Source organism: Vulpes vulpes, chromosome 16, assembly GCF_048418805.1.
Source record: "Vulpes vulpes isolate BD-2025 chromosome 16, VulVul3, whole genome shotgun sequence".
In the NCBI taxonomy this organism is placed as follows: Eukaryota; Metazoa; Chordata; class Mammalia; order Carnivora; family Canidae; genus Vulpes; species Vulpes vulpes.
The window spans coordinates 38,810,557-38,837,375 of record NC_132795.1 but is presented as its reverse complement, the minus strand read 5'-3'; the positions used below and the strand labels follow the sequence as shown (position 1 = coordinate 38,837,375).

The 26,819-nt window shown below is 36.0% G+C and overlaps 1 protein-coding gene across 4 annotated transcripts in view; it reads right to left on the bottom strand.

Moving 5' to 3' along the window:
- Nucleotides 1–1,467: 1,467 nt before the first annotated feature.
- TBK1 (TANK binding kinase 1) overlaps nucleotides 1,468–26,819 on the bottom strand; it is a 40,489-nt gene continuing 15,137 nt past the window's right edge. For all 4 annotated transcript variants that reach the window (XM_072742926.1, XM_072742927.1, XM_072742928.1 and 1 more), the window contains 17 exons: nucleotides 26,467–26,648; nucleotides 21,979–22,139; nucleotides 18,992–19,102; nucleotides 16,494–16,673; nucleotides 13,233–13,429; nucleotides 12,402–12,460; nucleotides 11,874–11,965; nucleotides 8,566–8,667; nucleotides 7,498–7,576; nucleotides 6,776–6,897; nucleotides 6,600–6,676; nucleotides 5,409–5,448; nucleotides 4,809–4,910; nucleotides 4,598–4,694; nucleotides 4,083–4,189; nucleotides 3,802–3,873; nucleotides 1,468–2,260 (listed from right to left, as the gene is read on the bottom strand). In XM_072742926.1, the coding sequence (XP_072599027.1) occupies nucleotides 2,209–2,260; nucleotides 3,802–3,873; nucleotides 4,083–4,189; nucleotides 4,598–4,694; nucleotides 4,809–4,910; nucleotides 5,409–5,448; nucleotides 6,600–6,676; nucleotides 6,776–6,897; nucleotides 7,498–7,576; nucleotides 8,566–8,667; nucleotides 11,874–11,965; nucleotides 12,402–12,460; nucleotides 13,233–13,429; nucleotides 16,494–16,673; nucleotides 18,992–19,102; nucleotides 21,979–22,139; nucleotides 26,467–26,648 (1,832 nt within the window). In that variant the 3' untranslated portion in view covers nucleotides 1,468–2,208. The remainder of the gene's footprint in view (nucleotides 2,261–3,801; nucleotides 3,874–4,082; nucleotides 4,190–4,597; nucleotides 4,695–4,808; nucleotides 4,911–5,408; nucleotides 5,449–6,599; nucleotides 6,677–6,775; nucleotides 6,898–7,497; nucleotides 7,577–8,565; nucleotides 8,668–11,873; nucleotides 11,966–12,401; nucleotides 12,461–13,232; nucleotides 13,430–16,493; nucleotides 16,674–18,991; nucleotides 19,103–21,978; nucleotides 22,140–26,466; nucleotides 26,649–26,819) is intronic.

Genomic DNA, 26,819 nt, shown 5'->3' with positions numbered 1-26,819 from the left:
GCTGCTAGAACTATATAGCTTATGTAAATAGTTAAATCCACGAACTACATATTATTTTTATATCATTAATCTCTTACCTTTTGAAAATATAATATTGAAAAAAAGGCTACTAAACTGAAGATGTAACTTACTAGGTTATTATTAGGTTAGCACTAGTATCACGAGGTATTCATTAACTTAAAATTTTTTTTTTTTTAATTTATTTATGATAGTCACACAGAGAGAGAGAGAGAGGCAGAGACACAGGCAGAGGGAGAAGCAGGCTCCATGCACCGGGAGCCCGACGTGGGATTCGATCCCGGGTCTTCAGGATCACGCCCTGGGCCAAAGGCAGGCGCCAAACTGCTGCGCCACCCAGGGATCCCCTGTTCTGAATGAGGATTGTATATATATTTTTTTTAGGATTGTATTTTTTTTAAAAAGATTTTATTCATCTATTCATCAGAGACACCAAGAGAGGTAGAGACACAGGCAGAGGGAGAAGCAGGCTCTATGCAGGGAGCCCGATGTAGGACTTGATCCCGGGACAGTGGGATCATGACCTGAGCCAAGGGAGACGCTCAATTGCTGACCCATCCAGGCATCTCAGGATTGCATTTTTGAAGACAAAATATTAAAAGCAAGAATGCTTGGTTTCCATGTTGCTGTAATGGGGAATAAAACATTAAATCTTAACCAATATTAATGTGAAATGGATTTGTTCTTATCCATACAACTCATAAAAATTCAGTTCCTGCAGCATGGGTTTGTCTATTGGTAATCTTTTCTAGAGGTGCTGAAAACTGAATCTGCAAATATATAAACTCATCACATAAATTTAAGTAAAATTTTACCTAATGTTCAGTGACATAAACAAACTGTATAACTAAATACATACATGTTAGATAATCAAAGGAAAATTGAAATCAAGAGGGATTAAACACCCCTTCACCCGACAAACTCTCAGACTAAACAGGTATTTGACAGGGACCATTCACCCATGCATTTATTTCTATAATGTGTACAGGTGAAACTTAAAATTTTCTACTACAATAATGCATTGATTTGAGATTTCAAATTAAAACCTAATCCATTTTCAGTTTTCCAATGTTCATGGTAGTTAAATTTATTTACTCTTTGGGACTTGGTATCTTCATGATATGCAGGTTGTGCACACTCACACTTCAATAATCTGGTAAGTCAGAAACCAAAACCAAAATCAAAACCACATACTTGCTGGATGGAATAATTTCTTGTTGAGTATATCCTTTAGCATAGGACTCTGGGTAGATGTTTCAAAGAAAATGTTCTCTTTGGGTTTAGATAGCATATATTTATGGGAGAAATTTATACTAAACTTAGAATCAGATTTAGAAGAGAAACAAGACTGTCCCTATATTCAATAGTCTGAGAATGATTTACCATCACTACAGATATTCTTTTTCAAAAGACAAATTGTCAAACTATTATACACAGAAAGATACAAAGTTTTACATTAAAATTGAGAAATTTATTGATATTTTTCATGATGGAGTAAGCAGAATTAAATTAAACAAGAAATATACAGCTTGAAACACAGTGGAAATAATTCTAAAATTTTTATGAGTTATACACTTATGGCCAAAATAAAATCAATAGTTTTTAATAATTAAATCACTTTAAAAATTTTGCTCAATACTTTATCTGAAATTAAACAGATATGACGATAACTGGGATCTTGGCACCTTGTAAAATGAAATGATACCACTTTATCCTTCCCCCAAAATTGTGATCCTAATAAAATAGTGGTTCGGTTTGGCTCCTCACCCAAAGAAGCCACTTCTCCATTTTATCACTTATAAACGTGTCAACTATCAGTCTTTTCTATTTGTAAGGATGACAATTTTGGTTCTATTTAAAAAATGTTTCCAATAGGCAGTCAGAGATGTAGAACTCAGCCTTACTCAGAAGAGTAGAGGATCAGTATTTCAACATATCAGTCATGGCTTTCTTCTAGTGCTCACTGAGGTCAAATGTCCTCATTTAATTATAAATGTTAAAAGGTAAAAGTACATCTTAACAGCAGCCAAAAATTTATATATTTTTTATGTATTTACAATACTGTACATATTTACATGACCACATCAAATACTGAATTGTAGAAATAAGAGACCACTTATACAGGCATTCATTTAATGCCTCAGCATTTTTTCTTGTGCAAACTAAAACTGTTCTTAAACTCCCGGAAAGCTAAAGACAGTCAACATTGCGAAGGCCGCCATCCATGGTTAAAGAGCCAAACCTAAAACACAAAAGAAAACAGGAAATCTCAGATGATTCATTTGTTTGGCCACTGACATTTTTTTAGAAAAAGATTTTATTTATTTATTTATGAGACACACACACAGAGAGAGAGAGAGAGAGAGAGAGGGAGGGAGGGAGGCGCGCAGAGACATAGGCTCCATGCAGGGACCCCGGGATCATGCCCTGAGCCAAGGGCGGATGTTCAACCACTGAGCCACTCAGGTGTCCCAGCCCCTGACATTTTAAAGAAGAATATAGGATATTTTTCAGATGAATAAGCTGTTATTTTTAAAGAGCTTAAGCAACTATGATTTGTTCTATTTCTTACAGAAACACAGTGGTATTATTATAAATATGTGAAAAAATCAATCAGTGGCTTGGGAGGACTTCTTAAGAGAAAAGCATGAAGGATGTTATCTAGAAAGTATTAGGAAGAATTGGGTAACTTTTTTTTGGTGGGGTGGGATTTAGAAAAGCAAAGATAAGGAGTTGGGATTAAGTATGACATATTTAATGGACAATTAGGAATGTAATCTTGCTGGAACAGAATGTGATTTTGGGAACTAGTGGGAAGTAAAGTTGAGTGAAGAGGCTGGGCCAGAGTATTTTGTTCTTTAAACTCAAGTGTGAATTGATTTTTTATTTTTTAAAAGATTTTATTTATTTATTCATGAGAGACACAGAGACAGAGGCAGAGACATAGGCAGAGGGAGAAGAAGGATCCCAGGACCTTGGGATCATGCCCTGAGCCGAAGGCGGATGCTCAACCGCTGAGCCACCCAGGCGTCCCTCAAATAAATATTTAAAAAATAAAATAACAATTCTAGATATATTTATTTAGAGAGAGCGAATGAGGGTGGGGAGAGGCAGAGGGAGAGAAATCCTCAAGCAGATTCCCCACTGAGCATGGAGCCTGAGGCTGGGCTCCATCCACTGAACCTGAGATCATGACTTGAGCTGAAATTCATTTGGACCTTTGACTAATCCACCCAGGCACTCCAATAAATTATAATTCTAATGAGATGTATGAAAAATAATGTGCAAAACATTTTCATTTTCACAAACTGATTTAAAAAAGCAAATAATTCTATTAACCAGTGCTACTATAAAATGGAATCAATCACAGTTGACTTGTCTTTATCCAAGCAACACCAAACACACTAAAAGGTATTTTGAAAATCACAAAACAACAGGGTTTTTTTTTATGGACTTTATGTCCCTTTCCCACTACTTAACCTACTGGATATAGGAAGACAGGTACAAGCACAGATCTGTATGTACTCTGCTGCATATAAAATCACAGGGCAGGGGACACCTGGGTGGCTCAGCGGTTTGGCGCCTGCCTTTGGCCCAGGGTGTGATCCTGGAGACCCAGGATTGAGTTCCGCATCAGGTTGCCTGCATGGAGCCTGCTTCTCTCTCTCTGCTTCTCTCTCTGCCTATGTCTCTGCCTCTCTCTCTATCTCTCATGAATAAATAAAATCTTAAAAAAAAAATTTTTTTTTAAAAATCACAGGGCAGGATATTTACATTACTTACCTTTCTAAAATATGATTATTTTCAGCAAGTTCTTTAACCACCCCTTCCATTTCTTCCTTTAATTTCTTCATACTATGTAAACAAAACAAAGATCAATGCATTTGCTCAAAAAAAGTATGCAAATGTTTTAGAAATACATTATGTTTTAGATAGGGTGAAGCCATTAAATAACATTAGCAAATGTATTCACAACAAATACCAAAATTTCAAAATAAAAGAAGATCACAAACTGAAATAAAAATGAATGGAAATATCATAGGTACACAAAATAAATTTCTTACCCAAGAGTCATTTCCACTAATGTATTAGAACATGGATAAATTGGGGTCATGGTATGTTTGATTCCACTGGAGGCTGCAAACATTTTCTGGGGCAAAGTTTCTTGTAACTGAAACATAAAAAAAACCCCACATCAATCACTGAACAAAGTACAGACTACATCAAATGTTACATGTTTCAATATGCCCTTCATAGCTTCAAATTTTAATCTCAAAACTATGAATGATACAATATTAAAAAAAAACTTTTTCAAAGATGATTAAAGAATGGTCTGTTAGATGTTTTTTTTTAAAAAAGCTTCTTTAGTTTTTTATATTTTATCAGATGCTTTTAACTGTAAAACATCTAAGTTCTGAAAAGTTGGCTCAAAATATGTATTACGAATGAGCAGACAAATAAATATAAGGTTTATTATGTCCTATTTCTCTCTTTTCAGTCATTGCAAATATAAACTGAGAAGAAATGTATTTTCTCCTAACAGGAAAACGATTTTTTCTAGATACTTTGCCAGTTATACCTCATTTGTGTAGTCCTGATACTTTGATACTTCTTCCTCAATATCAAAACACTGATTAGTTAGGGATAATAACTGTTTCCTAAGATGAAGCATCTTTCTGAAAACCAAAAAGAATCAATTAATAAGAAGCCTAATGAAATATTAATCTTATTTAAAGTATACAATGTACACTGAATTGTACATTGTACAGTCAACCACTAAGTTTACTTACCTCATCCATTCTTCTGACTTATCCAAAAATGTCTCATATTTTTTAACACATTCATCTGTAAAGTGGGTCATAGCTTTTGTTGCATGGTAATACAGTTTTTGCCTATAATTTAGAAATAATCACAGGCTTAAACCAATGTGACAGTTTCTATTTCTGATAAAAACTTTTCAAATACATAAAATTTATGTTTCTTAATGACTGTTCTGGCTTTAGAATATTTATAGTAGAAAGCCAAAGGGTTCTAAGACAGATATTACAGTAGCAAGAACTAAAAGAGAAGGTTCATAATGGAGAATGGCCAAAAAATATTTAATGATGTTAAGGTAAAGAAAGTGGTTAAGTCTGCCCTTGCCTCTGTTTTCTATTAACCATCCTTCCGCAATCAGAGCACATGATGCAGAAGATGCCCCTTCATTCTCCCTTCTCCTTAACCTCTCAACCAGGGACCAGACATGTGGGCCTCAAATATGTGCACACATAATAACGATTCTGTGAAGCCAAGATTAAAATGTATCTTTTATTATAATTTCAACTTTAAGAGGAATTGTATTAATAACATAACCAAAAATAATTATTATTAAACATAATATGGACACTTACTTATCAAATTTGTGGATCTGTTCTTCATTATAGGCTAATCCTGAAAATAAGAAATGTTACTTCTGTAAATGTAGAATAACAAAATCATGCACATTTTTCTTTTGAGATTATGACTTCAAAAAGGCCAAGAACGTAAGATGACACAAACTCATGACCCATGGGTTAGATATATATATAGCCTTTTAACTGATCTGTACGGTGTTAACTTGAAGAATATTAACTGCCAACACTTATTTTTTATTTTTATTTTTTTTTCAACATTTAACATCAGGATATTTTCTTTTAAAGATTTATTGACTATTTAAGTAACCTCTATACCCATGTGTAGCTCAAACCCATGATCCTGAGAACAAGAGTTACATGTTCACTGACTAAGTCAATCAGGTGCCTGCAGGATATTTCTTTTTTTTTTTTTTAAAGATTTATTTATTTATTTATGATAGACATATCACAGAGACAGAGAAAGATAGAGAGGCACAAAGACACAGGAGGAGGGAGAAGCAGGCTCCATGCCTGGAGCCTGACGTGGGACTCGATCCCGGGACTCCAGGATCGCACCCTGGGCCAAAGGCAGGCGCCAAACCACTGAGCCACCCAGGGATCCCCCGTGCAGGATATTTCTAATAAAATCTGTATTTCCAGCCTCTCTTGAGAATAGGAGGATTGTGGGCAACGAATCTGGTGAACTGAGTAGTGATTCTCCCCTTTACATGGGTATCTCCTCTTCTGTTCTCCTTAGTCTCCAATGTCCAATCTCATTTCTTTCTGTTACACCACTGATCTCTAGAGATTTTAGAGTTCAGGACCCTTTATTTAAAATATTCAAAAGGTTGGTTTTAAGGATCATTTTTTTAAAAATTTTTATTTATTTATGATAGTCACAGAGAGATAGAGAGAGAGGTAGAGACACAGGCGGAGGGAGAAGCAGGCTCCATGCACCGGGAGCCCGACATGGGATTCGATCCCGGGTCTCCAGGATCGCGCCCCGGGCCAAAGGCAGGCGCCAAACCACTGCGCCACCCAGGGATCCCAAGGATCATTTTTTTTATATTGAACCTCTTTTCCAACAGAATCAAATCTCTGAAATAAATAACTTAAGGAGCCACCCTTATAAATATACCAAATTAATTCAACTGAATTACAACTAGTTGAGCTGATTCATTACATTAACAAGTGGCAAATTTTACTTACTACGTTCTGCTTTGTCTTTTTTGAACTGATAGTAAATCTCTGTGATGCAATTTAGCAGGACTTGTAGCTTTTCTACACTATATAAAGAAAAAAATCCAAATAAATTAATCAAATCAATGTGAAAAAGGACATTTAATTATAGGAACAGAAACTATTAATAAAGTTATATAACCTACTGTCTATCTTTTGGATGAGTGCCTTCTTGATGGGCCCATGTATCTGACAGTAATCCACCTGGAGATAATTTGCTTTCGATATCCTGAAGACTAGTTTCTATTGTTCCCTGAGAACTGGAAAGCTAAATAAAACCAATGGGATCAGATTCAGATTAGCCAAATACAGAAATGATAATCACATCGCCAATGGAGTCTAAAGTTTGAATCATACTCTTTTTTATATTACGTCAATTCAAATTCAAAAATGCAAGGACCATTTCTTGGCTTGAATTTCCACCAAGAGTATCATATAATAAAATAAGACAATACATTTTATAAATCATTTCTTACATTAAATATCCTTTCTTAAAAAACATACAAAATACTTTTAATCATCCAATTAAGCTTGTTTCTTTACCTGTAAAATATGGTTAATACTTTGTATCTTTTTTTTTTTTTAAGATTTTATTTATTTATTCATGAGAGACAGAGAGAGAGAGAGAGAGAAAGAGAGAGAGAGAGAGGCAGAGACCCAGGCAGAGGGAGAAGCAGGCTCCATGTAGGGAGCCCGACATGGGACTCGATCCCAGGTCTCCAGGATCACGCCCTGGAATGAAGGTGGCGCTAACCGCTGAACCACCGGGGCTACCCAATACTTTGTATCTCATAGAATTGTTGTGAAAGTCAAGTAGGAGAACCATTAGCATAGTTCCAATGACAGTCATAATTTTGTAAATACTTACTCTCAACAACTTGGTGTGTATGTCTGAAATTTCACCTAACTCTGCTGCTTCTAGGTTGATCTTCATCAACTTTTCATATCTGTATGCAAACAAGTACGAAAAAATTCAATGAGCACTATGAATATATAGATTTTAAAAGATGTTTTATAAATTATATGTTATTATAATTATTTAGAATACTGAATGCAAAGACTACTAAAAGTAACAGATTCCAAGAAAACCTGATGTCTCTATAAAGAAGGAATTTTATACACTTCTACTAATAAATTTTAATGTACGATAACATAAAAAAGACAATTATTAAGTCTTATGCCAGCAGAGCAGTCAAAATACTAGATTGTGGAATGGCAGTCAATAGTACATACTAATTTCATTAATTGTATTTCCTCTACAGTATAAATAACACAGCCTAGGAACAGGGAAGTCTAAAATATTCTGTTTCAAAAAACAGTCTCAGGGATAATATTAATTAATAAATAATAGTAAACTAAAAGTAAACCCCAAATTCTATAAACACTACCAAAATACAGTTCTAGAATATGTTTTCCTACTTCCTTCGTTGACTGCAGTTTTTTTTTTTTTTTTTTAAATTTTTATTTATTTATGATAGTCACAGAGAGAGAGAGAGAGGCAGAGACATAGGCAGAGGGAGAAGCAGGCTCCATGCACTGGGAGCCTGATGTGGGATTCGATCCCGGGTCTCCAGGATCGCGCCCTGGGCCAAAGGCAAGCGCCAAACCCCTGCGCCACCCAGGGATCCCTTGACTGCAGTTTTTATATTTTCCCTATTCAGAGTGTCTACCTTGCAAGGTTAAAAAATGAGATATTTCTATGTCAAGATTACCTTTTCCTTTGCAAAGGGAAGGAGAAAATGCCACCAAATGTTCATTTCTTACTGAGACAACTAAGTATTTTTGTCTTTGTGAGAAATTAACTTAATCTAAGACTATATCTTAATACTACAAACACTTGCATGGCAACTATATTATGCCAAGGATAGCTAAATAAATGAAAGAGAAATGGGACAATATTTGTCATTTTAACCACTTTATTAAGTAATCTACTTACACTTTCACAGTTTTTTCAATGTTTCTGATGCAGAAATCCAGTGTGATCACGACTTCTGTCTTTTTGTGAACAGTTTCATTATAATCGTCTTTAACTAATTCTCTAAAAAATAATAATATTCTCATTAGATTATCTAAAGAATGATTTCGTTCGTTCGTTCATTCGTTCCTTCCTCCCCCCCCCCCCCCCCCCGCCTTTCATGAGAGACACAGAGAGAGGCAGAGACATAGGGAGTGGGAGAAGCAGGTTCCCTGTGGGGAGCCCAATGTGGAACTCAATCTCAGGAACCCGGGATCACAACCTGAGCCAAAGGCAGATGCTCAACCACTGAGCCGCCTAGGTGCCCCAGATTTGTTTGCTTTAAAGAATGATTTGTTTTCTCTTGTCTATCACTAATTACACTGTGTTACTACTGTTTAGACAAATTTATTAACAATCTTGTTATATTATGAAAGCTAATTCATTTTTCCCCCTTGGGATTAATCTTGCCAATTCACTTTTTATTACTGAAAGCATCGCTCTGACCCCTATACTTATCTAGGGCACAACCCATTAATTATTACTTAGTAGGTTAACAGTTTGGAAATCTAAGGCATTAAAAAATTGAATTAAGGTAAAAAAAATTAAATTAAGGAATGAAATTAATCTATAATCACATGAATACCTAAATATAAATAGCATTATGCTTTATACCAGGAGAGTTAATTTTTACTATTCATAGTAGATTATGACTCTGAAGAAGCAGGATAACATAGTATGTAATAAAACTGGAAGGCTTTTGGTCTACATTAAGGGCCAACAAACTCAATTTGTTCTTGTGAAGAATAATATTTATAATTTCAAAGGTTGTAAAAACAGAAGAAACCTTATGTGGCCCACAAAGTCTAAAATACTTATTAACTATTTTCTCAAGACTTATGAAATGAAAAGATAGGACGTAAAGGGAATAAAAAAGCTTTTTGGAGTAGTGACTGTGGTAGATAGCAAGAGCAAGAGAACATGAGAGCTGTTAGTAACAATACCACAAAAGTAAGAGTTTACTTCTCCAGAAAGTGTTTAGTAAAAATGAGAGGCTCCTCAATGGACAGAGAAAAGCACAGGCTTACAAACTGGATATGTGAACACAAAAAACTCCATCAACCTATGGACTAAACATAAAAATGAGAGGGGAGAAAAAAAGTGTCATCATTCTTTTTTCTTCTTAAAGAGCCAGAACGAGTATGATGAGATGCTTCATGCATGTTTGTGCAAGAAGGGAAGGGTAGGCATGAGGCAGGTAAAAATAAGCTGTCATAAGCATTAAAGCCAAAGAGCATTGTAAACCCAGAGAACATGAGGCCATTACTACGTGTACATAAAATTCAAAAGCCTCAAATGATGTATAGAAACTGGAGATGTGATGTTCAAGGGAGACCATTTATTCTCTGCTTCTATCAGATGAGAGATAACATCTACAAATCGAGAGATCAAACAAACAAACAAACAAACAAACAAAAAACCAAAAAGGGCAAGTCATATTCATCCACAAAACATTTCTTATGGTTGGTTACTTTCAGGGAAGAGACTTACTAGACTAGTAACTTAACTACTACTAGATGATCTTAACTTGATGATCTTAACTAGATGATCAATATTCTGACTTAGAATAAGTTATTTAGTAAAAACACGCTTTTATTGCTTGTCAAAGTAAGTGTGCACTTCACTGTATAATTTCATTTCTATGAAAAGTCTAGAATAGGCAAACCTATATAGACAGTGTATTTGTCATTGCCTGGGGCTAGGAGGTTACAAGGGAAATGGAAAGTGACTGCTAATGGGTACACAGGGTTTCTTTTTTGTTGTTGTTGTTTGTGGGTACAGGGTTTCTATTTGGGGTGACAAAAATACAATGAGTGGTGACAGCTGCACAACTCTGTGAATGTACTAGAAATCACTGAATTATACACTTAAGAATGGGTGAATTAAACAATATGTGAATTATAGCTCAAAAATGCTGTTACAAAAATAAAGTTGAGTGTATACTTCATTTGGGAAAAAGGCAAGAAACAGGAAGATTCCGAGGATATAAACTTTAGAACAAGTACAGATTGTACTGCATTATAACAATTCCAAAGTGGGGATGCCTGGGTGGCTCAGCTGGTTAAGTGTCTACTTTGGCTCAGGTCATGGTCCTGGGGTCCCAGGATTAAGCCCTGAGTTGGGCTCCCTGCCCAGCAGGGATTTTGCTTCTCCCTCTCCCTCTGCCCCTCCCTCTCGCCTGTGCTCTCTCTTTCTTTCAGCTAAATAAATAAAATCTTAAAAGAAAAAAAAAAAAAAAAAAAAAAGCCAGGATGCCTGGGTGGCTCAGTGGGGAGCCTGCCTCTCCCTCTGCCTCTGCCATTCCTTCTGCTTGCATGCACATGCTCTCTTTCAAATAAATAAATAAAATTTTAACAACAACAAAACCTAAAGCCTACCAAGATAGTGAAATGACAGCCAAGTAAGGGCCCTGGAAAAAGATTTCATTTATGACATTGTAGAGTGTGGCGTAAGTTTTAAATTAAAATTCAGATAGTATTTGTCCTACCTGTCTCACAAGTTTATTGTAGGAATCAAATGAAAACATAGTTGCTAAATGTTTTATAAACTAAATGTGAAATAAATGTATTATAATAAAATCTAAGGGACACCTGGCTGGCTTTGCTGATGGAACATGTGACTCTTTATCTCGGGGTTGTGAGTTCCAGCCCCATGTTGGGTGCGAGATTAGTTAAGACTAAAGTCCTTGGGGATCCCTGAGTGACCCGGGATTGAGTCCCACATCAGGCTCCCTGCATGGAGCCTGCTTCTCCCTCTGCCTGTGTCTCTGCCCCCACCCCCGAATGAATAAATAAATAAAATCTTTAAAAACAAAACAGAAAACAAAAAGAAACAAAAAAACCCCAAGCACCCCAACCCCAATCTCTCTCTCTGAATGAATAAATAAAATCTTTAAAAACAAAACAGAACAAAAACCAAAAAAACAAAAAAACCCCAAGCACCCCAAATTGTACTCTTCACCTTACCTAAAAAGGTGAAGTGTCAATGATAAGTTACCACTTATTTTCAAATTTCGTTTTTTTTTTTTTTTTAAAGATTTTATTTATTTATTCATGAGATACACAGAGAGAGGCAGAGACACAGGCAGAGGGAGAAGCAGGCTCCATGCAGGGAGCCTGATGTGGGGCTCAATCCTGGGACCCCAGGACCACACCCTGGGCCAAAGGCAGGCACTAAACTTCTGAGCCACCCAGGGATCCCCTATTTTCAAATTTCAATCTATTACTTACATCAACCATCGTATCCCCTTTCGCATTAATTCCTGATAAAGCTGCAAAGTACTGGCAATTTTACAGGCATAACACACAACTCCTGTTATTGCCTAATGAAGAAACACAAAATGTGAATATTTGGTGCTAATTGTGGTACAGGGTAAGAAAAGCTTCTACATAACAATTTTCAAGCTTATATATTTTTATCAGGTTATTTAAAAAACACAAACTACCAATTTCTAAAAGCTATAGACAGATACAATAAATATTTCATTATTAACATGATAATGTTAAACATGCACTGCCTCTAGAGAGAAAATTTTTTCTCTAGGAGAGAGATTCAAGATTTAGGAGTTCAAGATTTAGGAATTCAAAGAAGGAAGAGAACACAAAATAATTTGCAACGGATAACCATTTAAATAAATAATTTCCTAAATCATATAGGCATATGTAGAGATAATACATTTTACTGTTTCTACTATTGATAATTTTAATTCAGATGTTTACACAGTAATTTTGTTCATAGTAATTTAATTAAATACTAACCTTAGCCATGCTAGCATCCCCATCTAAATCGTAACGTGGATGAACTTTAGGGAGGGAAACTGAAGTAATAAAATAAAATAATAAAATAATTAAAATCAGAAATAAAATATTTTGAATAAATTATTAGAGCCTTTGTAGCAATTTTTAAAAAATTAAATATTAACCTCTAGATTACCTCTAAATTAAACATTAGTAGCAAAACTCTAACATTCTTCTCCAGGTTAAAAAAAAAAAATCACTTAAAAAAACATAAATAAATCACTTTAAACAATTAATGCCCATTCCTTAACAACAGAGTTCCCTAAAATATTTCTAAGAAGTTCTGTTTTTTTCTTAAATATATTCCAACACAATAAGTTTAATGCTTCTCTTTAAATCAAATCCCAAAGATCCAAATAGAAAAGTAAAATCTGGGTAATCTTTTCTTCACCAGTAGGATTAATAATTTGATTCCAAATGTAGATCTAATTTTTCTTAGACTCCAAAGCCTGGCAAAGTATCCTATTCACACTGGATACAATAAATATTTGCTCATATTTATGATACAAAAGGTTATTTTGAGTGTGAATAAATACTAAAAGCAGAGAGCTACAGTAAAACATGCATGACAAACTATTTTACCATTTTTTGAAACTATTCAAAGTCAAATTCTGTAGCCTATAAAGCTTTTCACTTTTATTACTAGTCTAATTCAACTAATTTACACAATTTTAATGTTTATGAAAATTCTACACTACTATCATCAATAAACTTTATGAAAATGCCAATTATTTTTATAGGTCATCTTTTTTTTTAATGGCTAGCAAGATCACCAGGAAAATCCCAACTTACTTTTTTCATATATCAATCCTATGGTACTCAGAGGTTCCTGACTTACTACAAAGATGGGATTTTCCTCAGTAGTTTTAGGGAAATGCTGTGCCAGTCTTCCAGGTTCTATGATTAAACGTCGTCCTTCATATATAAGTTCTTGGTTTGAAGAAATAATTTTGGTTTGTTTATACACCAGTTCATGAAATACAGTAGCACTGTGTGAGAAAAATTCAAAAGGACAACACAATTGAGATTAAACGTAAAAAAAATTTTGGGCTGAGTACAACAACATTCATTTCTATGTGATACTTCAGATCATGGCCAGGCTATAGAAACACTGTTGATGTGGGTACTAAAATGTCTATTAAACTGAAAATTCCACATAACCTGTCTAGACAGCAATCAATTCTAAAATAGTTTTATGTCTGAATACCCATGCTGGATATGTGTAAGACACAGAATTCCTTTTTTTTTTTTTTTTCTTTAAGATTTTATTTATCCATGAGAGACACACACAGAGAGAGAGAGGCAGAGACACAGAGGGAGAAGCAGGCTCCTCACAGGGAGCCCAACGTGGGACTCGATCCCCAAACTCTGGGATCACCACCTGGGCTGAAGGGAGATGCTCAACCACTGAGCCACGAAGGCGTCCCACGATAGAGGATTCTTAATGTTTAATAACAGGGAGTCAACATAGCAAAGCACTTCAAGCATGGACTCTGGATCAGGCTACTTGGGTTCAAATTCCAGTTCTATTTACTTGCTGAGTTATCAAGCTACTTAACTCCTCTGTGCTAGTTTTCTCATCTATAAAACGCAAGTGGTATCACCCACCTCACAGTACCATGGTGAGGATTAAATGCCTTAAACAGCTGAGAAACGTCTCTGAGACATGACTGTAAAATATTTGTTAAATGAATAAAACAAGATTTTTTCAAAATGATGTTTTGGGGAAAAAGGTAGGTTCTCCCTGAATAGACCTATGCAACTAGAGACATATCAGCAGCAATGCTGTGATTTGGCTCAGGCTTAGGTGGGCTTCTGATGTTCAGATGTACTCTTAAAATGAAATAGTGGCTAGTACCTAACTACGGTTCATTTTGTTTTTTTAAAAGATTTTATTTATTTGAGAGAGAGAGAGAGAGAGTGCGCATGAGTGGGAAGAGGAGTAGAGGAAAGGGGACAAGCAGACTCCCTGATGAGCTCAGAGCCTAATGTGGGGTGGGGCTTGATCCCAGGACCCTGAGACCATGACCTGAGCAGAAATCATGAGTTGGTGACTGAGCCACCCAGGCATTCCCCTATGATACATATTTACTTAGGCTATTATATAACAAGACAAAGATAAAAAATTTATTTGATATGTCATATTAATATTATTTTATTATATTGCTATATATTTAAGTTTATAATACTAATAGTATATTATACATGGTACATACTACAATCTAAAATATTTTATCTAATTGATTTTATTCCTTAATTAATTGCCAGTAAAGGTCTCTTTTTGAGTTTTATGAGACATCAAAACTGCTATTTGAATCTTGTCAAAACAGACACTAAGGCTTATAGAATGGGTGTAATGTTTTTTCCCTCTTCATTTTATTTTTTATTTTTTATTTTTTGTTTTTTTGTTTTTTTTTGTTTTTCCCTCTTCATTTTAAAAAACATTGAGACCACTGTAGATTCGCATGCAGTTGTAAGAAATAATACAGAGACACTATATACCCTTTGTCCAGTTTTCCCCAATGGTAACATCTTGCATATAATATAGTATACTACAACCAGGATATTGATACTGATATAATCCACCTATGATATTCAGATTTCCCTAGTTTTACATGTAAGTGTGTGATACTTAGTTACGTTCACTTCTTTATTTTTTTTTAAGATTTTAATTTATTTATTCATGAGAGGCACAGAGACAGAGCCCAAGACTCAGGCAGAGGGAGAAGCAGGCTCCCTGTAGGGAGCCCGATGCAAAACTTGATCCCAGGACCCCAGAATCACGACCCGATCCAAAGGCAGACACTCAACCACTGAGCCACCCAGGCGTCCCAGTTACATGCAGTTCTAACACATAGGCAGATTAAACAAAAATAATATAGGTAAAATGTGTTTTTGTTTAGTTAACACAAATGATTATTTCTCTAGCACTTAATAAGGATTTTATGCCACGTATGCAAATAATAACCATACTAACTATATTTAAGACTTATGCTTTAGGGACAGCCTGGGTGGCTCAGCAGTTTAGCGGTGCCTTCAGCCTAGGGCGTGACCCTGGAGACCCAGGATCAGGTCCCACGTCAGGCTTCCGGCATGGAGCCTGCTTCTCTCTCTGCCTGTGTCTCTGCCTCTCTATTTCTCGAATAAATAAATAAAATCTTAAAAAAAAAAAAAAGACTTATGCTTTAAATTTTTTTAAGATTTGAGGAGAGAGAGAGCATGCAAGAGCAGGGAGAAGGAACAAAGGGACAAGCAGACTCTCCACTGAGAAAGGAGCCTGATGTGGGGCTTGATCCCAGGACCCTGGGACCATGACCCGAGCTGAAGGCAGATATTCAACTAACGGAGACACGCAAGTGTCCTGTTTTATTATTTTTTAAATGACAGGGCAGGGCCAACAAAGCAAAACAGGCAGTTTTCTTTTTTTAAAAAATAAGCTTTACGACAAAATGGGGTTTGAGCTGAGGACCCAGAGATTAAGAGTTGCATGCTGGGCAGCCCAGTGGCGCAGTGGTTTAGCCCCGCCTGCAGTCCAGGGACCCTGGATCGAGTCCCACATCGGGCTCCCTGCGTGGAGCCTGCTTCTCCCTCTGCCTGTGCCTCTGCCCCCCCCCCCCCCCCGCCCCGTGTCTCTATGAATAAATAAATAAAATCCTAAAAAAAAAAAAAAAAATAGAGTTGCATGCTCTACTGACTGAATCAGCCAGGCAACCCTGACAGGGCAGTACTCTTAATAGAACCCAGCCCATTTATTGGTAGATGTTATTTGTGGTTATGTGATTATGTAAGAGAGAAGGCATAGAAAAAAGAATTGTCTTGCAAAACTTGCAGTTTAAGAACTAATTTACCCGTAAATTTTATAAGTAGAAAATTAATCCTTTTACTCCAAAAATAAGAGAAAAAGAACTTATTAAGCACTGAAACGTAATTTCCTAAGTGGGAAGTGGGTGTCTTTGGAGAAGCTGAGACATCTTTTCCATTTTCTCTATTAATTTAGGAAGATAATTATAGAACACATTATGATACAGGATGAAAACATAAAGAGGTACTTACGTATTATAGCCATGAATATAAATCTTATGAGCTGTCATTTGTTGCAGTGAAAAAACGTGAATTATCATTCGATGAAGTATATCACTAGTTTCTGCAAAAAACTGGTCAAAACCCCAACACTTTTCCTGATCTGCCTCCAGGATGTTTGCAAGAACAGGGGTAAGTAGAACTTGAAGACCCCTAAAATAGTATTGAAAAAGTTACTTGAAGAGTGAATGTTGTATTTTGTCTAGTTACAAGAATCATAATATTTACCAACAAATCAAAGGAACTGCTACAACTTAGATTGATCTAAAATTTTAAAATATCTGCCAACTTTTCAGAAAGTCAGGTAACTTAGTTTAAGATCACATCTCAATCAGGGGTTATGGTATTTTTATGTTACCTTATATTTTACTGATTATTTTCTTTGATTTGCTCCTTCTCAAGTTTTCTTACTTTTCCAAACACATTCTAATGTTATATATATCCATGGCCATCCGGGCAAGATCAATGGATTAGAACCATGCAGTCATGATGATAAGATAATGGTTGAATTATCTTTAATTCAGGATCTTTAATGTCTTTTTAATATGGCTCTCTAATATATAATTTTAATGTTGAATTTATATGCCTTTTGTAGTTTTTTTTGTAGTTTACTTCTTTAGCAAGTAAAATTAATATAATTATCCAGCAATCAATTAGTGCCAACTCAACTAGAGATAATCTTTGACTAATAAGATTAAATTTAAGGGGGAGTGGGTGGGGAGATAGGGTAACTGAGTGATGGATATTAAGGAAAGTATGTGATGTAATAAGCAGTGGGTATAATATAAGACTGATGAATCACGGACCTCTACCTCTGAAACCAATCAATACATTATATGTTAATTAACTGAATTCAAATAAAATTTTTAGAAAAAGCTTAAATTTAAAAAAATTTTAAAAAAAGAATGGAAAGGCCTTTATTTTTTCTCATGCTTTCACTGAATTATATAATATACTCAGACTCTCAATTAGCAATTTCAAATAGTTAAAAAAAAATATATATATATATTTAAATGTAGGCTCAATGCTTAGTGTAGAGCCCAACATGGGGCATGAACTCAAAATTCTGAGATCAAGACCTGAACTGAAATCAAGAGTCGGGCGCTTAACTGACTAAGCCACCCAGGTGTCCCTAAACTATATATTGACTATGGTAACAGACACTGGAACAATTCTTTGGTGTGGTTATTATCATTAGTTGGAGGTGGACAGTTGGTAGCATGCAAGTCAGTTAAATGAGAATCAACCCAGAAATCTTTGCTATGGGTCTTAGACTGAGCTTTCAAAGTATTGAGAATGTAAGTCTGCGAATGGCAGCAGCTACCTTGTGGCTACCAGCAAAAAGCCTGACCCAGAGTAAAGACAAATCAGAGAAAAGCAGATCTAATGATCTGAAGAGACCAAGTCTTGACGCAACAGTCTGAGTCCAAGGATTCAGCTTGGCTTTGAGTCACATACACATGTGAACTTTCAATGAGAAGGGTCAATCTATATCCTTTTTCACCTACAAACTAAGTTATTAGGTCTTTCTCACTTCTTACACAGTTTTGGCTAATACATATAATGATGGTTATCTTTTTTTTTTTTGCAGTTGTTTTCATTGCTAATTTGTATTACTTCAAGTATTTATAAAAATAAATTTAAAATATCTTTTGAATTTATTTATAGAAAAATTCTGCATTCAAAAAGTACCCACAAATTATAATAGATGTTAAGCTAGTAAATCATAACCTATGTTACCTGTGGATTACACAACTGCCACACTCAGGAAAAATGGAAGTTAATTTAGTAATCAGAAATTCTAAATATTGATAAGTGTCTTGGCTTTATTTCCAGAGTAAAATCTAAAATAATTTACTCTTTACTTTTAATTTCCTTCTCCTTAAATTTTTCTTTGAGGTAACAGAATTCACGTCTGATAATATAATTTTTTTGAGTTCTGGTTGCTAAGTTAAAGACGACCCATCTGAACATTTGAGATGCTGAAAAAAGTAGTAGAAAATGATTAATTCTCCCCCCCTTTTTTTTTTTCCCCTTTTCAATAATATGAAGACTTTTTAAAAATGAGGATATTACTAAACTTATTGAGTGTTCTTTAGAACTCTAGTTATTCCCACCTGTACCACTATTTGTGGTCTGTCAATATGGATGGTCACTACAGAAGATGCCAAGGTCCTAAGCTGGATCTCTACTCAGGACAGAATTCTAAGACTAGTGATTAGCAATTTCAAAAATGTTTGTCCTCTGTCCTAATAGAGATCTGACAAAACTATTTATATAGATCAGAATCAATCTTTATAGTGCCACAAGGCCAAAGATGACAAATCAAAGCACATCTAAAACATAGTAACATCTTACAAAACCCCCCCCCCCGAAAACCCAAATCAAACTACACTTAAGTATTTGTGATTTTAGTCAATAAAGATTTCAAACACTGAAGTGTAAAACAGAACTGGATACACCATACTGACCGAGAAAGACTACAAGAAACAGGCATGTCTCTACTCCAGTCGATTGGCCCATTTTCTGCTTTCTGTACTCCAGATATTGCACCAGAAGGCTTTCCAGTAATTATTTTATACCTTGGGAGGAATAAATGCAGAATAAAATAAGCAGTTCATTATTGCATGGCATATCAATGGGCTTTGCAAAAATATTTCCTCAGTTGCACCTACAATTATCTACTAGACGAAACTTTGTGATTGATGTTCACAGGATCCATAAAACAATCAAAATACTTTGAATCTGACTGACTGAAGTAGAATAGTGTGGTTGTACGATTATTTTATATATGCCATAATTAATTTTCATTGGGATCTCAGAGTGACATATAACAGCATCTTGATGTTGACAACAAAAATATTAATTTTCCATCTGAAAAAATCGAGCAAACACAAAAAAAGTTATGTTACAGAATGTTTCTAGGCCATAAAAATTCATTTTACCCATATTATCCAAAGGCAGTCAACTAGACTATGAAATTACTGCAGGATGAACAATAGCATTCTTTTCTTTCTTTTTTTTTTTTTTTTAAGAAAACAACACTATACACAGTACAGTATCAGAAAGATTTTTTGAAAATCAAAAAAATACATAGACATACAGGAATAGGGGTGTGTACCAACATTAAAAGCCAAATTTAACTGGATCCTTGAGGTAGGTGATAAAAAAAAAAAAAAAGAAAAAAAGAGAGGTGGAGAAAGGGCTGGAGGGGAAAGCAAAGGAATACCATAAAGATGTAGCAAGTCAATGAGAGAGTTCATGAAACCTGGCAGGATTCAACACTTTCCTAAACAAAACCTGAGAGCGGGAGAGAAATAAGGGTTCCATGCCTTCAGAAATACAGATGAAAATGTAAAACATAATATAGCAGTCTTACATGAGTTTATAGATATTATTTCTGACATGACTTTTTGTTCGTTTGTTTAATGTCTACAGAAATGTGCTCTGAGCAAATCAATATATTCTCTAAAAAGCAGAAGACACTAGTACCATTGATTTCGACCACCTGCTGCTTTCTCAGGAGAGGCAGCCAGGAGTTCGGTTTTAACATTTTTCACAGAAGAAGGAATTTAATGTGAAAAGTAAGTTGCATTCACATGGGAAAAGATCTGACTGTGGAGGAGTAAGTAGAGATATGAGATTAATGTAAGAAAGAAGTGGTGAACAGAATGAGTGGGCACAATTCTTAAAATTTCTGGAAAAGCTTTACTCATTTTGATAAGATCCATATATAAATACACTGATGACATGAAATGAGATACCAAGGTAACAACACTGCTATAACGTGATGAATGCATCCTTCAATAGTAAAACAGTCCATTACTATCTCAAGCATCTCTGAACATTCATTATCAGTGTTCATGAAAAGCTGTGCATATAAAGAAATAAATTCTTCTAATGGGGTATCTGTGCACATGAGGACAAAAATTATCATTTTGTCACGTTTCCTTTATTAGGGAACACCATGCTTTTATTTAAGCCATTTTTAGGGCAGCAAGAAATGCTGCAAAATCTTTAAAATATATGTATGACTATAAAAACATGATTAACTGTTAGGCACAATTTAGGTTTAATGAGAAAAACACAAACTGACTCTCAGCCTTCATTAATGAAAAGATTTTTATAAAAGAGGCACTGCTGTAAAGCAGGCTCAAAATGACATTATACCAAGACCATTAGTACAGTAATGGATGAGTCTTCTTTGCATGAATATTCAGACTGTCCTTGCTGAAAACATTCAGATATACAGGTTTTAGCAAGAGTCACTGTATCAACTGGTTCTACCTCCTCAAATCAACAAACATATTGAAAAATATTCTCCTTCAATTTCCAGAAGTGATATTAAAGATTATATTCTTATAGTTGTGACTATTTAAATCATGTCTGCTTACAAAAGGCAGGTAAAATGCAAAGGTCTGAGAGAAATATTAAGAGCTAATGAATGATTGGACACACTGGGCTGTCAGCGAGTTACTGTCCCAGAACATTCTCTAAACAGCATTTATAACCTTACAGCTTTATGTGTACATAGATTGGCCCTTTCTCATGAAGCAGGGTCATTCACTAATTTTTCTTACAATAAAAAGACATGTGGTCAGTGTAGAGATGTTTATAAAAAATTTCACATCTAGAATTCCATTTCTCTTTCCTCCTTTATTTGGTTTACCAACAGTGATTTTATACAAGGTAACTATTTCCCAATAATTATGGCAGTACATAAAAGTATAATGTACTATACTAAAGTACATTTTTAGCCTTTGGACTGAAACCACGACACTAGAAAAAAATTATTAAATGTTATATATGTATATTAAATGTTATTTCTGAAATGGTAAAAGAAATCAGATCAGGGTAAAAATCTTTTTTTTTAAACTTAAAAAAAAATTATTCATTCATTTGAGACACACAGAGAGAGAGAGGCAGAGACACAGGCAGAGGGAAAAACAGGTTCCATGCAGGGAGCCCGACATGGGACTTGATTTCGGTCTCTAGGATCACACCCCGGGCTGAAGGCGGTGCTAAACTGCTAAAGCCACCGGGGCCGCCCCCCCCCACCTTTTAAAAAATTTTTATTTCTCTTAAATCTGGTAATGGTTCTAGTACCTCACAGAGTTATTCTTTTTTTTCAGTTATATAAAGGAAAAACACCCCGATAAGTAGTACACATAGAGAAATAAACAGTGTGCTGAAATCGAATCCAGAAGGAAGTGTATTTTTAATAATGGACCAAAGACTGATGCCATTTACACTTTGTATATAAAATACTTAAACACAGTATGAAAAATTATGCCTTTATAAGGTTGCATTCTTATTCAAAACAAAATAGCATGAAATACCAGAAATGATGGCTAAAAGCAATTTTCATTAGTGTACATCCCTAATGCATGATGAAACAAAATAATACGGAAATACATTTTAAAAATTATTTCTAATTTCAGATGGAGAAACCACTTACATCACTTCCTTATTTCTACGTGGCCCTTCAAATGGTCTAAATGGCAGTGATCCAGTAGCTGCATGGTAAAATGTTACCCCAATGCTCCAAAGATCAACTGTTGCTCCATATTTCTTCTGATGATCTTTTCTTAGAACTGCTCTCTCATACATATCAGGATGCTTAAAAAAAAGGACGAAGAAACTAACTTGTGTTCCATGGTAATACATTACATACAAATGGATGTTCAAAAACACCTACAAATTCCGTCATATTTTCCAAATAATTTTACTTCTCCAATCTGAAAAGACTATTTCTTTCTCTTTCTTTCTTTCTCCCTCTCTTTCTTTCTCTCTCTCTCTTTTTCTTTCTTTCTTTTTTTTGATTTGTGAGAGAGAACGAGCATAAGCAGGTGGAATGGCAGCAGAGGGAGAAACAGACTCCCCCCTGAGCAAGGAGCCTGATGTGGGCCTTGATCCCAGGATTCTGGGATTATGACCTGAGCTGAAGGCAGATGTTTAACTGACTGAACCACCCAGGCATTCCTGAAAAGAGTATTCTACGTTTGTTTTTTTCTTTTACTCAAACCTCCAATACCATCCTTCCTTTGATTCTCAATTTTTTTTTTTTTTTTGATTCTCAATTTTGAAACCTCACTTCATACTTCAATGAGGAAATGGAAGCAATCAGAGATCAATTCTCCCTTATGCCTTTTATCAAATACCAACCTACATGAATCCATGTCCAGACTCCAGGCCTACTTTCCAGTTATGATGGAACTGCTATCAAGGGTTAACTTTTCCATCTGTGCTGTGGAACCTACCCTATCGTTTCAACAATTCCAGAAATCAATTCTTGCAATTATCCCTTTTATTTTAATTTTTAAGTTTTATTTATTTATTTGATTAAGAGAGCACACAAGCAGGGGGAGTGGCAGAGGGAGAGGGAGAAGCAAGCTTCCCACTGAGCAGGGAGCCCTATGCAGGGCTTGATCCCAGGACCCTGGGACCATGACCCAAGCCAAAGGCAGATGCCCAACCATGTGAGCCACCCACGTGCCCTAACCCTTTTTGGTTTCAATTTCCTCCATTGAATCATTTCTTTTAGCTTACATACATGCTTTAAGATCTCCTGTTTTCTTTTCTCCTCCCTCCCTCCCTCCCTCCCTCCCTCCCTCCCTCCCTCCCTTCCTTCCTTCTTTAAAGAAGATGGGGCGGGAGGGGGAGTATAAGAGAGAGAATCTTAAGCAGGCTCCACACCCAGTGCAGAGACCAGGGCTCCATCTCGTGACTCTGATATCATGACCTGAGCCAAAATCAAGAGCTGGATGCTTAACTGACTGAGCCATCCAGGCATCCCTAAGATCTCCCATCTAAAAAAAAAAAAAAAAACCTAAATTGACTCCACAACCCTTTGAGTTATGACCCAATTCTCTGCTTCTCATCATAGCAAAACTTCTTAAAATAGCTGTTCACCTGATAACTGCCTCATTTCCTCATCTCCCATTTAGACCTATGGCATTAAATATTATCTATATACTTTAACTCCCAAAACTATTTTCTGCCCTGACCTCCAGATTCATATATTCTACTATTTTAAAAAGGCTTTTATTTATTTATTCAGGCAGATGTGTGTGTGTGTGTGTGTGTGTGTGTGTGTATATATATATATATATATAGAGAGAGAGAGAGAGAGAGAGAGAGAGGCAGAGACACAGGCAGAGGGAGAAGCAGGCTCCATGCAGGGAGCCTGACGTGGGACTCGATCCCAGGTCTCCAGGATCAGGCCCTTGGGCTGAAGGCAGCGCTAAACTGCTGAGCCACCTGGGCTGCCCATACTATTTTCTTTAATGACTAAAAAGTAGCTCAAACTTCATCATATCTAAAAGAGACTTTTGGTCTTCATTCTCAAACTGGTTTCCTTCTAATCTTTATCCTCTAGGAAAGAAGTACCATCATCTATCTAGTTGCTTATACCCCAAACCTAACAGGCAGCCTTGATTCCTTTTTCTCATCCCTCACATGCAATCCATCAGAGCAAGTCATATGGACTCTGAGATAAAAATCAAATTTTTTAGAATTATTTCAGAGGGTTAACTGGGGATGTAGCAACAACCCAGCCAAATAGCTAATCTGATGTTAAACACATGACTTTAAGCCCTGGAGACACTATACTAGAGTTCTGGAGTACAGATACATCTCATAGGACATGGCTTAGGAGCTTAAAGGTCCAGACAGAGATTCTGATGGACATTTAGTTCTGCAGAATACAACCAGGAGTCATACATGCTTAGCCTCCTGACATTTGCCTTTATAAAAGTTATGCATTAGGGGATCCCTGGGTGGCGCAGCGGTTTGGCGCCTGCCTTTGGCCCAGGGCGCGATCCTGGAGACCCGGGATCGAATCCCACATCAGGCTCCCGGTGCATGGAGCCTGCTTCTCCCTCCGCCTGTGTTTCTGCCTCTCTCTCTCTCTCTGTGACTATCATAAATAAATAAAAAATTTAAAAAAAAAAAAAAAAGTTATGCATTAGAACTTTAAGATTCTTGAAAGATAAAGCTATAAGTGTGTACTCTGGACCAAAGTAGAATCATCATCCAAATCAAAACAAATGCCTTAAAAACAAAACAAAACAAAACAAAAAACAAAACAAAAGCCTTATGACATTGTGGTATGTGGCTGTGGCCCAAGGACTGGGAACCAATGCAGATAACACTACTAGGAGGGTGCTTCTAAATGATGCAATCTATGAATCTGACTCCCAAAGGGTCACAATCCCTGGAGACAGTGTGTGTGTGTATGTTTGTGTGTGTGTAATGGGGGGGGGGGGGGAGTACGGAGGTGGAAGAGGTAAAGGGAGTGGGAGGGTAGGGGTGGCGGAAATTGGGAAATACATTGTAATGAGAAACCAAAAGACGTGATAAACATGAGGGGTTTGAAGTGACTGTCAAAACATATGCCTACCAGACATATGGGGTCTATGCAGTTTTGCTGGTTTTGTGGTATAGCACAGAAACTACTGTCCTTAGAAGTGCTGGCCAGACCTTTGACCAGTAGGTAGTACTTAGTGTAGAAATGGTGCTGTGAACAGAGTACCTGGATATGCCCGACATCCTCTAGCACACGAGGGTGCCACGCTGGGAAGAGGAGATACAACGATTCTAGAAAGAGACGAAGGGGGAATCTCCTCAAAAGGTGCAATAATACATTTCCTAACTGGTAGAATTCCCCACAGAGTGACTGACTGATGATCCTGGCTTAATACATGCTGGTTAGACATACCTGTGCTCACTGGCTCTCTCCTGAATGTGCTTCTTGTTTGTGTAGAGCCTGCGTCTACACATATGGAATAGGAACATAAGGATAAAGCTACTGTAAAGCTCTCAGTGTATATTATTCAGATATCCATCATATTAAAAATGGTGGAAGAAAGAATACTGAAGTTTTCTTTGGACTTCCACAAACAAAGGGAAGGAAGATTTAAGATCTGGTCGGGGAATTCCAAAATGAGAAAAATATTCACTTAAACATAAATACTTCTAGATTGCTGAGCTTCAGGCTATTAACTCTTTTTATAACTTTTGGTATACTGTACTTGAAAAGAGGACTGGGCATAGTCTGAAATAGGAAAGAGATTAGAATAAAATTTCAACGTGTAGTACAGCATGAACTCTGGGGAGTTAATTTAATGTTCAGTTCTTTCCATTTTAAAAGTCTGTTAAGAGGCAAAAGCTAAACTCATACAACTCAATACCAAACCCCACAAATAATCTGATTAATAAATGGGCAGAGGACCTGAAAAGACATTTTTCTGAAGAAGACAAACAGATGGTCAACAGGAAAAGATGCTCAACGTGACTCATCATCAGGGAAATGTAAATGAAAACCATGACATATCACCTCACACCAGTCAGAATGGCTAGTATAAAGAGACAAGAAATGACAAGTGTTGGCAAGGATGTGGAGAAAAGGGAATCCTCGGGTACCATTGTTGGGAACGTAAACTCGTGTAGCCACTGTGTTGAAATAGTATGGGGATTCTTTGAAAAATTAAATATACTCTTTAAAAAAAGATTTTACTTATTTATATTAGAGAGAGAGAGAGAGAGAACAAAAGAATATACGCAGGGGGAAGGGCTGAGGGAGAAGCAGACTCCGTTGAGCACAGAGACTTGACACGGAGCTCGATCCCAGGACCCCGGGATCATGACCTGGGTCGAAGGCAGACCCTTAACCGCGTGAGCCACCCAGACGCCCCAGCTTTTTCTTTTACTATAGATCTATAGCATTAGTAAAATTAACTTATGAGTGTTATCAGACAAGAATCTTTTACCAGAAAAATAACAACATCCTTAGATACCAATATCTAATTCCCTCATTACATACCATATAATTAGAAAAAAAGCTTTATCTTTGTCATAAAAGTTACATTTTATAGTGAACTAGTTGAGCAGTTACCCATATTTACAGCATATTCAGCTTTAAATAAGTTAGTGATACATGACTTACCAAATATTCTTCTGTGCCATACAGAGAAACAAACTGTTCATCATCTTCTAATTCTCTAGCTGCGCCAAAATCTGTGAGCTTGTACACAGACTGTCCATCTTCCCCTATAACACGCATGATATTTCCTGGTTTGATGTCACGGTGTACTATGCCGTTTTCTCGGAGATGATTCATTCCACCCACTTAATAAAACAAAAGAAATCATAATGTAGGCCATCTATGCATATATGTGTGAACATCAAATTCATTGATATCATTCACTCATATTCATTCAATATGTTTTTCCGTAAGTTGGTCTAAAGTCATTTTTGCCAAAGAAGGAATAGATGGTATTTTACATTTTATATCTCATG